Source organism: Canis lupus, chromosome 6 (genome assembly GCF_048164855.1).
Source record: "Canis lupus baileyi chromosome 6, mCanLup2.hap1, whole genome shotgun sequence".
Taxonomy (NCBI): Eukaryota; Metazoa; Chordata; class Mammalia; order Carnivora; family Canidae; genus Canis; species Canis lupus.
The window spans coordinates 45,973,940-45,988,966 of NC_132843.1; the positions used below are offsets into that span (position 1 = coordinate 45,973,940).

The following is a 15,027-nucleotide window of genomic DNA, read 5'->3' on the forward strand; positions in this document are numbered from 1 at the left end:
AAGCCTAATTAAAAAAATAAGAGCAATCCCAAATAAAAAAGCTAACCTTATGCCTACCAGACCTAAGAAGAACAAAGCCCCAGGTCAGTAGAAGGAAAAAAAAAGATTAGAGCAGAAATAAATGAAATCAAGACTAAAAAAACAATAGAATGGATTAATAAAACCAGGAGCTGGTTCTTTAAAAATATCAACCAAACTGATAAACCGTTTGTTGAACTCATCAAAAAGAGAGACATAAAGACAGACAGACAGACATACACAGGAGACAGACAGACATACACAGGAGAGAGGGAGAGAGAGAGAGAACTGAAAATCAGAAACAAATGAGGAGAAATAACAACCAACATCACAGAAATAAAAACAATTATAAGAGAATATTATGAAAAATTATATGCCAACAAATTGGATAACCTAGAATGAATGGATAAATTCCTCGAAACATAGTCCATATTTTCATGGATTGGGAGAACCGATATTGTTAAAATATCCATACTACACAAAGGAATCTACAGATTTAATGCAATCACTATCAAAATGCCAACCACATTTTCCATAGAACTAGAAAAAAAATCCTAAAATTTGTATGGAACTACAAAAGATCCCAAATAGCCAAAGCAATCTTGAGATAGAAGAACAAAGTTGGAGGTATCATAATTCCAGATTTCAAGATATACTACAAAGCTGTAGTAATCAAAACAGTATGGTACTGGCACAAAAATAGACACATAGAGCAACAGAACAGAATCAACAGCCTAGAAATAAACCCGTGATTTTATGGTCAATTAATCATGACAAAGAATGCTAATATATACATTGCAGAAAAGACAGTTTCTTCAACAAACAGTGCTGGGAAAATTGGACAGCTACATGTAAAACAATGAAACCAGACCACTTTCTTATACCATGCACAAAAATATACTCAAAATGGATTAAAGACTTAAACATGAGACCTGAAACCATAAAACTCTGAGAACATAGGCAGTAATTTCTTTTCATCAGTAGAAACATTTTCCTAGATATATCTCCTCAGTTGAGGGAAATAAAAGCAAAAGTAAACTATTGAGATTACATCAAAGTAAAAAACTTTGACACAGTAAAGGAAACCATCAACAAAATAAGAAGACAACCTACTGAATAAGAAAAGATATCTGCAAATCATATATCCAGTAACAGGTTAATATCCAAGATACACAAATAACTTACACAACTCAACACTATAAAAACCCAAACAATCCAGTTTAAAAAGAGGACCCAAATAGATATTTTTCCAAAGAAGACATATGGATGACCAATAGAGACATGAAAAAGATGTTCAACACCATTAATCATCAGGGAAATGCAAATCAAAACCACAGTGAAATATTCCCTCACATCTGTCAGATGGCTAGAATAAAAAACAAAAACAAATAATAAGTGTTAGCAAGGATGTATGTGGAGGCAAATGAACTGTCATGCAGTATTGATGGGAATGCAAATTGGCACAGCCCCTCTGAGAAAAAGTATGGAGGTTCCTCAAAAAAATAAAAAATAGAATTACCACATGATCAAGTGATTTTACTACTATTTACCCAAAGAATAGGAAATCATTAATTTGAAAAGATATATGCACCTGTTTGTGTATGTTTATTGTAGCATTATTTACAATAGTCAAAATATGGAAGCAACCCAAGTGTTCACAGATATGGTATATGCATAATGGAATATCACTCAGCTATAAAAATAAAATGAAATCTTGCCATTTGCAACAACATGGGTAGACATAGAGAATATAATGCTAAGTGAAGTAAGTCACTCAGAGAAAGACAAATATCATATAATTTCACTCATGTGCTATTTAAGAAACAAAGACAAACAAGCAAAGAAATAAAAGAGACAAGCAAAAACCAGAATCTTAAATATAAAGAAGAAAATGGTGGTTGCCAAGAGTGGGTGGGGGCATTGGTGAAATAAATAAGGGAATTAAGAGTGCACTGATCTTGATGAGCACTGAGTAATGTACAGAATTATTAAATCATTATAGTGTACACCTAAAGCTAATATAGCACTGTATGTTAATTATATTTGAGTGAAAAATAACAAAAAAATATATTAAACATTTTTAAGAGATGTAAATAGTGACAGCAAGACATAAAATATAGGGTGGAAAATAAAACAGTAGAGTGTTTACATATGATACAAGGTAAGCTGCTAGAAGCCCCAAATAGACTGCTGTTATAACTATATGATGTTTCAAGTAAACCAAAGGGTAATCACAGCAAAAAACAAACAAAACAAAACAAAACCCAGCTATCATAGGTACATACAAGATAAAGAGAAGGGACTCAAAGTATATCATTGTGGAAGATCATCAATTTACAAAGGGACAGCAAAAAAAAAAAAGAGTAGGGACATAATTAATAAAATGGAATTGGTAAGTCCTTACCTAACAATAATTACTTTTAATGTAAATGGATTAAATTCTCCAATCAAAAGGTATAGAACAGGTGCATGGATAAAAAATAAGACCCGATTATATGCTACTTATGAAAGACTCAGTTCAGCTTTGGGGACATACATAGACCCAAAGTGAAGGGATGGAAAAAGGCAACTCATGCAAGTGGAAACCAAAATAGAGTGGGGTAGCTATATTTATATCAGAAAAATAGATTGTTAAGTTTAAAAGTTTAATATGAGACAAAGAAGGTAATTACATAATAATAAGCCAATTCACCAAGAGGATATAACAGTTGCAAATAAATATGCACCCAATATCAGAACACCATGTATTAAACAAATACTAACCAATCTGAAGGGAGCAATACACAATAATAGAATAATAGTAGGAGACTTTAGCACTGCATTTTCAACAATGGATAGATAATCTAAATAGATAATCAATAAGAGAAAGTTGACCTTGAACTACAGTTTAGACCCAATGGACCTAACAGACATATACAGAATATTCCATCCAAAAGCAACAGAATGCAAATTCTTCTTAAGCACACATGGAATATTCTCCAGGAGAGATCAAATGTCAGGTTAAAAAAAAAAAAACATGTCTCAATAAATTTTAAAATATTGAAATTATACCAAGTATCTTTTATGACCATAAGAGTATGAAACTAGATCAATAACAGGAGGAAAACTGGAAAATTCACAAATACATGGACATTAAACAACACACTGAACAACTAATAGGTCAAAGATGAAATTAAAAGAAAAGTCAATAAATATCTTGAAGCAAAACACAACAAACTTGTGAGATGCAGAAAAACAGTTTAAGAAGGGGCATTTATAGTGGTAAATACCCACATTAAGAAAAAAGAAAGATCTCAAATAATCAACCTAACTTTATACCTCAATGAACCAGAAAAAGAAAAATAAGTTAAGTCCAAAGTTAGCAGAAAAATGGAAATAACAAAGATCAGAGCAGAAATAAATGGAGACCAGAAAACCATAGAAAAGATCAACAAAACTAAGAACTATTTTTTGAAAAGATAAACAAAAGTAGTGAAACTTTAACTAGATTAAGGAAAAAGATTACTCAAACTATTAAAATCAGGAATTAAAGTGAAGACATTACTACAAATTCTACAGAAATGCAGATGACTACATAAGAGACTACTATGAACAATTATAGACCAATATATTTGACAATCTAGAAGAAAGAAAGAAATTCCAAAAAAGAGGGGTACGAAGGTGGTTCAGTCAGTTAAGTATCTGCCTTTGGCTAAGGTCATGATCCTGGGGTTCTGGGATCAAGTCCTACATCGGGCTCCTTGCTCAGCAGAGTGTCTCTTCTCTGTCTCCCTCTCCCTCCCTCTGTGTGCTTGTGTTCTCTCTCTCTTTCAAACAAACAAACAAACAAAAAAACAAATAAATCTATCTTTTTAAAAAGTTACTAAAAAGATATCATCTACTGAGACTAAATCAGGAGAAAGTAGAACATTTGACAGACTAATATGAGTCATGGGAATGAATCCGTAAGCACACATTTTTTTATCAAAGAAAAGCCCAGGAATAGATGGCTTCACTAGTAAAGTCTATCAACTATTTCAAGAAGAATTAATGACAATACTTTTCAAACTCTTCCAATAAAACTGAAGAGGAGAAAACTCTCAAACTCATTTCATAAGGCCAGCATTACCCTGAAATAAAAGTTAGGAAAGAACACTACAAGAAATGATGATGAATAGATGCAAAAATTCTCAACAACATACTAGTAAACTGAATCCAACAGCATATTGAAAGGATCATACACGATGATCAAGTGAGATTTATTTCTGGGGTGAAAGGATGGTTCAACGTATACAAATCAATAACTATGATACACTACATTAATAGAATGAAAGGCAAAAATCATACAATCATCTCAAAACATGCAGAAAAATATTTGACAAAATACAACATCCTTTCTTAATAAAAACTCAACAAATTGGGTATAGAGAGATCACACCTCAACATAATAAGGTAATATATGACAAGCCCATAGCTACATTATAGCCAATGGTGAAAGGTGGAAAATTTTCCTCTAAGATCAAGAACAAGACCAGAATTCCACTCTCACCACTCCTACTCAATGCAGTATAGGAAATCCTAACCAGAGCAATCAGGTAAGAAAAATGAAAGGCATCCAAATCAGAAAGGAAGTAGGAAAATTATCTCTGCTTGCTGATATGGACTTGTATATAGAAAATTCTAAAGATTCCACCAAGAAAATGTTAGAAGTAATCAACAAATTCAGTAAAGTTGAAGCATATAAAATCAACATGCAGAAATCAGTTGTTTCTATACACTACAATTAACAATCTGAAAAAAAGGAAGAAAACAATTCCATTTATAATGGCATCAAAAACAATAAAATACTTAGTAATAAGTTTAACCAAGGAAGTGAAGGATCTATATACCAAAAACTATGGCATTGATAAAAAGAAATTGAAGGTGACCCAAATAAATGGAAATGTATCCTATGTCCATGGATCAAGAGAGTTAATATTGTCACAGTATTCATACTACCCAAAACGTATAGATTCAATAAAATCCCTATCAAATTTCCAGTGGTATTTTTTTTTTCACAGAAAGAGAAAAAAACAATTCTAAAATGTGTATGGAGCAAAAAAAGACCCCAAATAGCCAGTATTCACAAAACATATATCTGACATATGACTTGTATCAAGAAATACTACAAATTAATGAATGGTAAAAGGACAAATAATCCAATCAAAAACTAGATAAAAGACTTAAACATATAATTTGCAAAAGGCTTTTTGGGAGTGTCCAATAAGCTCATGAAAATATACTCAACATCATTAGTTATCAAGGAAATGCAAATATAAACAACAGCTGGGACTTCTTCAAGATAAAAAGCTTCTGTACAGTGACAGAAACAGTAAAGAAAACTGAAAGACAATCTACAGAATAGGAGAAGATATTTACAAATGACATATCTGATAAAGGGTTAGTAGCCAAACAAAATCTTTAAGGAACTTTTCAAACTCAACACTGAAAAATAAATAATCCAGTTAAGAAATGGGCAGAAGATATGAACAGACATTTTTCCAAGGAAGCCATACAGATGGCTAACAGACAAATGGAAAGATGCCCAACATCATGCATCATCAGGGAAATACAAATCAAAACCACAATGAAATATACCATCTCATACCTGTCAGAACAGCTAAAATTAACAATGCAGGAGACAACAGATGTTGGGGAGGATGGGTAGAAAGGGGAATCCCTTACACTGTGAGTGGGAATGCAAACTGGAGCAGCCACTTGAAAATAGTATGGAGTTTCCTCAAAAAGTTAAAAATAGAACTACCCTATGTCTCAGAAATTGCACTACTAAGTATTTACCCAAAAAACACAAAAATATAAATTTGAAGGGCACATACCCCTGATGTTTATAGCAGTATTATTAACAATAGCCAAACTATGGAAAGAGCACAAATGTCCATCAATTGATGAATGGATAAAGATTCTGTATTTATTCAGCCATCAAAAAGAATAAAATCTTGCTATTTGTAACAATGTATATAGAGCTAGAGTGCATTGTACTAAGCAAAACAAGTCAGTCAGAGAAAGACGAATACTGTATGATTTCACTCATATGTGGAATTTAAGAAACAAAACAGACCAACATAGGGTGAGGGAAAAAAAGAGAGAGGAAAGCAAACCATAAGACTCTTAACTACAGATAACAAATTGAGGGTTGCTGCAGGAGAGGTGGGTGGAGGATGGGCTAAATGGGTGATGGGTATTAAGGAGTGCACTTGTGATGAGCACTGGGTATTACATGTAAGTGATGAATCACTAAATTCTACACCTGGAAACAATATTATCATATATGTTAACTAACTAAAACTTAAATTAAAAATTGAAATAAAAAACCATACAATTTAATTACCATTATAATGAAAACACTAAATATTGACAAAAATATGGAGCAATTGGAATGCTCATACATTGCTGGTAAGTAATTGCTTTGGAAGTGATTTGGCTTTTTCTTAAAAAGTTTAATATTTGCCAATTCATGATCCAGAAATTCTACTCATGAAAAAGAAATGAAAATTTATGTCTGCAAAAAGACTTGTACAAAAATGTACACAGGAACTCCCTTCATAAAAGCCCTAAACTGGATAAAACCCAAATGTGCAACAACAAAGAAGAATGAATAAACAAATTGAGATATAATTATATACTGATTCTATTTAAAAACAAAAAGGAACAAACTACTGAAACATACAACATGAATTTGTCTCAAAAGTCTTATATGGAAGATGAGCCAGATACAGGGGTGTCTGGGTGGCTCAGATGGTTAAGTGTCTGGCTGTTGTTTCCTCTTAGGTCATGATCTCACAGTGATGAGACCAAGCCCCATGTCAGGCTCTGAGCCAAGCTGAGCATGGAGCCTGCTTAGGATTCTCTCTTTCCTCTCCCCCTGCCCCTCCTCCCTCTGCTCACATGAAGGCTTGCCCATGTGTGTTCTCTCTCGCTCTCTCTCTCAAAAACTAATAAATAAATAAATAAGTTAAAAAAGAAACCAGATACAGAAGAGTACATAAATTATAATTACATTTATATGGAGTTCAAGAATTGGAAAACTAAATTATGATGATATAAATCAGAACAGTGGCTGCCTCTAAGGGTAAGAGATTGTCTGTAAAAGGAAACTTTCTGAGAAGGTTGAAATATTCTATATATTGTTTTATGTGATGATTGTATAGGTATATGTAGTTGTCAATCCCAAACACAAATCATGGCAATTTAGCAAATTTTTAGCAAATGTGGAATATCTCAAAAGCACACATGGGAAAAAAAAAAGATAATCTACAAAGGAAATGTAACTATCTCCTCAGGAATAATAATATCAAAGTGGTAAAATGTCTTTATAATCTGAGAGAAAATAACAAGGAAACTAGAATTATTTATCCATCAAAACTGTCTTTCAGGAATTAAATTTAATAAAAATTTTTATGACAAACAAAAGCTGAGTATTTACCATTGACAGATTACTTCACTAATTGAAATTCTAAATGAAGTATTTCAGGCAGAAGTAAACTCAGTATGACAGATCGGAGAAATCCTTATATAGAGGTAAAACACAGTAATAATAATGTCAAATTTGAGAGTATTAAAATAAACTAGAACGAAAATACAGAATACAATGGCATAGAAGTTGAAAGAGGTATAATATAAAATTATTCTAAATATTCTTGTGTTGAGAGAAGAATAAATGTATTGATTAAATTTAGACTTGATACATGTTAAAATTACTGAAGTATCATGTAAGATAGACATACAATTCATGATTTCTAAATAAGCATGAAGGAAAATTGAATCAGGAAAAAAATAAAGTCAAGAAAAAAGGAGAAAGGAACTGATTGGAATGAAAATATTGACCAAGTCTGATCAGGATTAAAACATTTTGAAGATGTAAAGGGTTTTAAGCAGGTAAATGGAAAGTACATTTATCTCATCATGGATATAAATTTAAGTACTTAAGTAACCACAGTAAAGATAAATGCACTAAATTGCCCAATTAAAAACCAAAGATCATCATACTAGAAAACATAGCAAATCTAGTTTCACAGCATTCATAATGGAAACATTTAAAATATAAGTTTATAAGAAAACTTGAAAATCAATGGATTAAGGCCCATGAATAAGACAAAACAAAACATAAAGCAAAAAATAAAAAGTGTGACAAGTGACAAGCAAGGTCACTACAAATAAAGTTTCAATTCTTTAAAAAGGCTCAATAATTCTGAAGTTACATACACCTAAAAGATATCCTCAAAAAATAATATAAAAACTTAGGTATCTACAAGGAAAAGTGACATATCTACCATAATAGTGGGACATGTGAGCAGAGCCCTCTCATTAATTGATAGATCAAACTGACAATGAGTCAAATAAGTACACAGAAGATCTGAACAATTCGTATAACAAACTTGAATACAATTGTGGATACAGTATTTGACCCAACAAGGAAAACAATTTTCTTTAGGTATGCATGGGACCTTTATAAAAACTGATTACATGCTAGGCCAAAAATTAGACTCTGGCCCTTCCCTGATCACAATATAATTAGGTTGTAATTAAAAAACAGTAATTAAAAATTCTCTTGTGTTTGTAAATTGAAAAGTCCATTTCTTTCTTTTTAAGATCTCAAGATTTTATTTGACACAGAGAGAAAGAGGGAGAGAGAGACAGCACAAGCAGGAAGAGTAACAGAGAAGGAGACACAGATTCCCCGCTGAGCAGGGAGCCTTTCCTGGACTCCATCCCAGGACCCTGGGATCATGACCTGAGCTGAAGGCAGACACTCAACTAACTTAAGCCACCCAGGTGCCCCTAAAAAATGCATTTCTAAACAACTCATTGGTCAAACAAATTATAGCAGGGATTAGAGAATTATTTCTGAGCAATAACAAAAAGAATCACAATTAGGAGGTATTCATAATACTTGAAGCAGTTATGAAGGTGCTTAGAAGGAAACTGATTGCCTTAAACGTACACATTAGAAAAAAACCCCTCAAGCCTAATGGAATAAATAGCCAACTTAAGTTTTAGAAAAACAAATTCAAAGACAAAAATAAGGGAATGTATGAGTTGAGATAAAATAGATTGCAATAGAAAAGCTCAACAAAGCCAAAAGAGTTCTCTGAAAAAAAGTAACAAAATAGAAATACCACAAGGACATGGAAACAAAGGAAGGCACAAATAAAATTATTAGAAAAGTTAAAACAGAAGCATAACTACAACTACCTCAGAGACTAAAATATATAGAAGGATAGTACAGACAACTTTATATTAAAGTTGATACTAAAATTACTAACTGAAGACATGGATAAATTTCTAGAAAAATACTACTTACAAAAATGGATTTTACAAGAATTAGAATTCTATGACCATTAAAAGGTTGAATTAACACTTAAGAAATCCTTCTACACACACATACATGTACACACACACACACACACAACAGATCTAAGTAAACTTCCATGCAAGTTTCCATCAAATGCTCAAGGAACACGTATTTCAATCTTACACAAAATCTCTCAGAATGGAAAAAAATGACTACTCCTATTTTATGTTGTGAGTCTAGCACAGTCTCCCTCCATAGCAAATGTGGAAAATGGTTGTATAATGGAAGTAAAACCATAGGCCAATGTCACTATGAGTATTCATATACTCATATGAAAATCTCAACAGAATATTAGCAAACAAAATCTATCAATGTATATATGAAAGAGAATTCATCAAGACCAAGTTGGCTTATTCTAGAAACACAAGGTTAGTTTAATGTAGGAATATTAATAACTATTTTTCATCATTAACATAGTAAAACAGGAAAACCATATAAACTTTTAAGTGCAAGCAGAAAATCTTTTAATAAATTTCAGCACTGAGTCATAAGAAAAATTCACTACCAACTTGGAATAAAAGGGAACTTCCTTAACTGGGTAAAGGTTAATTAATAATATTCATAATTCATAATATCTATAACAAATATTCTACAAAATAGTGGAAAATAAGAGTCTCCCTTTTAAGATCAGGAATATGATAAGGAGGCCTGTTTTCACCCTTCTAGCCATACAGTAAGAATACTGAATATTCTAGCCATGTAGTAAGAATGAAAGAAACAAAAGGCATAGTTACTGGAAAGGGATAAACAAACCACCGTTATTTGCAGGTGATGATTTGCAAAAATTCCAAGAGAATATATAAATAAATTATTAGAATTAATGTAAGAATTTAGCAAGGTTGTTGAATACAAAAATCAATATCCAAAAACAAGTTGTGTTCTATACAACAGGAAGTTCTGGTTAGAAAAATGCAACTTTAAAAAATTGAGTATAATAGTAACAAAATTATAAAGCATCTCAGAATAAGTCTAATAAAAATGTCTCGGTACTTTTATGAAAAACTATTAAATTTTATTGGTAGACATGTAAGAAGACCTAAATAAATGGAAGGTTATATATTACTCTTGAGTTAAAAGACTCTCCAATTTGATTTAAATATTTAGACAAATTATAAAAATCCCTACTAGAGTTTATTTTTTGTGGAATTTGACAAATCAATTCTAAAAATTCATACGGAGTTAAAATAGGCCTAATATATAGCTAGGATACTCCTGAGTAAGAACAAGAGTTGAGGTCAGAATGATGCAGGTACTAGCACTGTCCCTTATCAAGATTTGCAAAATGAGATCATAGTAATAAAGATAATGTAGTTATTTAAGTACACAAACAGATCAGCTGAACAGAATAGCCAGCTGGGAAGAAACCTACATGCATGAAAACTGATCTATGACAAAGTAGGCATTATGGGTAAATATATTTTTCAATAATTGGGTCTGATAAAATTAATTATTCACATCAAAAACATAAAATTGGATCCCTATCTCAAAGTATATACAAAAACTAATTCCAGATGAATTAAGGACTTAACTGTAGAAGTCAAAATTATGTGGACTTTTGGAAAACAACCCATTTCTTAAAATGATCTAAAAATTCACAAACCCATTAAGGTAAGAGCTGATAAATTCGCCTACAATACTAAGGATGCCAGTTATCAATAGAGCTCATGAGAAGGGAAAAGCTGCCTAAACTGGGATAAAATCCTTTCAATATATATGTTGAAATGTAAAGATAATGTCCTAGTAATTAAAATGTAATGAAATCAGGGATCCCTGGGTGGCTCATTGGTTTAGCACCTGCCTTCAGCCCAGGGCGTGATCCTCGAGTCCCATGTCGGGCTCCCTGCATGGAGTCTGCTTCTCCCTCTGTCTGTGTCTCTGCATCTCTCTCTCTTTGTGTCTCTCTTTTTTTTTTTTTTATAAATTTATTTTTTATTGGTGTTCAATTTGCCAACATATAGAATAACACCCAGTGCTCATCCCATCAAGTGCCCCCCCACCAGTGCCTGTCACCCAGTCACCCCCACCCCGCCCACCTCCCCCCTCCCCTTCCACCACCCCTAGTTCATTTCCCAGAGTTAGGAGTCTCTCATGTGCTGTCTCCCTTTCTGATATTTCCCACTCATTTTTCTCTTTGTGTCTCTCATGAATAAATAAACAAATTCTTTAAAAAATGTAATGAAATCATATAAATTATTATGAAACTTAAAATAACTAAAAAATGGGTAAACATTTCATTTAACACAGAGGGAAAAAAAAATTCCTCATTAATAACTGACTATATGCACCAAAGTAATCAAGGAAATGCAAATTGGAAGCACAATGGCACAATTTCACACTTACTAGATTGACAAACTAAAAAATCAGATTATATTAAGTGTTAGTGAGGATGTAGCACAATGAGAGTTTCCATCAACTGCTGGTGGAGGTTCAGATTTGAACTATCTTTTCAAAAAGCATTTAGGCATTTCCTAGTAAAGTTGAACAAATGTATATTCTACTTTTAGTCAAAAGGTCATATCCTAGAGGAACTTTCATTTATGTGCATCAGAGTGGTGCATCCTAAGCAATAATATACATACAGTGACTACAGGATCTTGTTAAAATGCAGATAGTGATTTAGGAGATCAGGAAGTAGGCCCCAGATTCTGCATTTCTAAGTAGCAGATTTTAGGGTACTGTAATGTTTTAGTTCTTGACTTGTGTGATGAATACATTGGTATTAGTTTCATTTTATTCACACTCATGTTCAAATGGGTTTGAGAAACTATCCAAAACAAAGAGCATCCTTTGGGAACAGGATGTATATGATGGAAATCAAAGAGCCCAGTAGTCTGAAAAACCAGTCAAATCCCAATGCTATCTTTTAGTAGCTGTGTATTTTTATCCAAATTATTTAACCTATCCAAGCTCACATTTCCTTGTTTATAAAATAAAGATAATAATAATTACATTTGTGTGTCTGTTATGAAAAGTAAGAGATAATTTACATAAAGTCTGAACATTAGAAACATATGTTCAAATAGTTGTTGCTATTGTTTTTATTGTTTGTTCCCCAATATTAGATTAGCATCTTATTTGAGGATATCTTGATTGGTGAATGAAAAGCTTATATGGAAATTATAATCCAGATAATCAATTTGTAGTTTAGTTAATATAAAGCTAAATACTCGCTTTTTAAATTTAAAAATTTAAACAAATTTTATTTGTTTATTTGAGAGAGAGAGAGAGCATGAGCAGGGGGCAGGCAGAGGACAGAGGGAGAAGCAGACTCCTCACTGAGCAGGGAGCTTTATCCTGGGCGGCATCCCAGGATCCCAGGACCCATCCCAGGACCCATGACGAGGATCATGACTTGAGCTGAAAGCAGACACTCAATTGACTGAGCCACCCAGGCATCCAAAGCTAAATACTCTTAAAAAGCACTAATTATCCTTGTATTCAATATTACATTACTTACATAACTTTATAATACCACAGGAAACAAATATGGGAACTATCCACAGACAAATTACGTTCTTCTTCTGAATCCTGAAAGAAATGGAAAATCAACTATGATATATAATGGTAACTGTAAAATAAACACAAATTTGGATACTGGCATAAAAGTCACAGAGGAACTAAATTATCTAAGATCAGAAGAAGTATAATGAACAAATTTCTGAATAGAACTAATGAATATTCATATAATATTAGTTCTATTCTTTAGCTACTCACTATCATGAGTGACAAATTTAGATAGCTTATTTTTTTTTTTTAGATAGCTTATTGTTTCTGTTATATTTGTCTTTGTGAAATAATAGAACATGTACATATGGCCTTTGCACCCATTTCCTGCTAATATTTGGCCTTTGATCCTGGTGCCTGATGCAGAGCTCCTACAACTCTTATAACCTCCTGAATGATAGGAGGGTCTGACATAGAGCTCCCTTTTGTTCTAATGAGGCGACTCTAGGTGGGCTTTGGGATGGGCACTGGTCACTAGAAAGGCTAAGCCATGATTAGAGGCTTGGAACTTTTAGCTCAACCTCCCACCCTTTGGAGACGGGAGAGAAACCAGAAAATGAGTTAAAGATTGAAATGACTGATTATGCCTATATGATGAAGCCCTCATAAAAATCAGAGAGCTTCCCAGTTGGTAAACACATCCACATGGTGGCAGAGTAACACAACCCAACTCCACAGGGACAGAATCTCCTGAGCTCAGGGCTCTTCTAGACCTTGCCTCTTGTACCTCTTCTCTGGCTGTTGACTGTATCCTTTATCATATCTTTTATTATTATAACTGGTAAGTGTGATTTCCTGAGTTCTATGAGCTGTGCTAGCAGATTATTGAACCTGAGGAAAAGGTGGTGGGAACCTGGATTCATAGCCAGTCAGTCAGGTGACAAACTGGAACTTGCAGTTGACATCTGAAGTGGAGCAATCCTGTGGAACTGAGCCCTTAACCTGTGGGATGTGAAGTTGACTCCATGTAGAAAATGCCAGAACTCTGAACTGTAGGACACTCAGCTGGTGTCAGAAATAGTACGGAAATCAACACCCGCACACCACATCTGGTAATAGAAGTGTTCTCTGAGTGTGTAAAGGAAAATAGTGAGTTTTCCTAGACAGCCTTATTCATCAAAACAATTCAATTAATTTTTTTCTTTAATGGTTCTGAATCAGAGATGATTTTGTTCACAGGAAACAAATATGGGAACTATCCACAGACAAATTGGCAATGCCTGGAGACATTTTTGGTTACTGGATCTGAGTGCTTTTGAGCGTATTTCAGAGATCAGCATGTACATACATTCTTAAAAGTTATAAGATCTGATGGCACTCTACATAAATGACAAAGATATTCTTATACATGTGTATATTTGTGTGTACATATTTTTATATAATATTACACATTTGGGCTTCCATTATACAACAAAAGGAAAAGGAGTAAGCCTTTACTGGCTGAGAAATTCTGTCCATGAACCTGGCGGATATTCATAAACTCAAAAGCCAAATTCAAATATTTTTTAATCAACAAGTTTTGAAAAAAATGAATTAATATTCATCTGGTCTTTCCCACATCACTCTACTTATTCTCTGAAAATACAGATTATTAATTAAAAAGAAGGCACAAGTCCCAAAATAAAGACAAGATTTATTACAGGGAGTCTCTATAGCAGTGGCTTTAGACACACCTGTGTGGGAATATCAGCTATGAGGTATGTGGCCAGTAATTGTTACTAATTAGTAAAGGGCCAATGTTTTTAATGCTTAATTTTTTCTTTTTTTGTAAACAAGAAAAGATTCAACATCACTTTCGTGTATTTGCATTCACATGTTTTTTCTTGAATTAAAGAAAATATTTAAGAACAAACTTGCTAGAAACAGAAATGGTCTTTATTCCAGGAAACTGTCATAAAGGTATGTGACATGACACCCACTCAGCAGAAAGTACTATTATCATTAAGATGGTAGGTAACTGGGGCTTTCTTTGCTCATTGATAAAAAGGCTAAAGTAAAAATCACATATCATTTCCTAACTTATAATCTGCTATGAGATATATCTGAAAATTGCCATATTGACAATAATTTAAAAATACCTCTTATTTATACTTAACACTTATACTATTTAAAAC

General features: G+C 32.9%; 1 protein-coding gene across 23 annotated transcripts in view; it reads right to left on the reverse strand.

Annotated features, from left to right (window-relative positions):
• The window catches only part of CATSPERE (catsper channel auxiliary subunit epsilon), a 199,931-nt gene that overhangs the window by 159,734 nt on the left and 25,170 nt on the right, over positions 1-15,027 (reverse strand). For all 23 annotated transcript variants that reach the window (XM_072830289.1, XM_072830293.1, XM_072830306.1 and 20 more), the window contains one exon: positions 12,867-12,937. In XM_072830289.1, the coding sequence (XP_072686390.1) occupies positions 12,867-12,937 (71 nt within the window). The remainder of the gene's footprint in view (positions 1-12,866; positions 12,938-15,027) is intronic.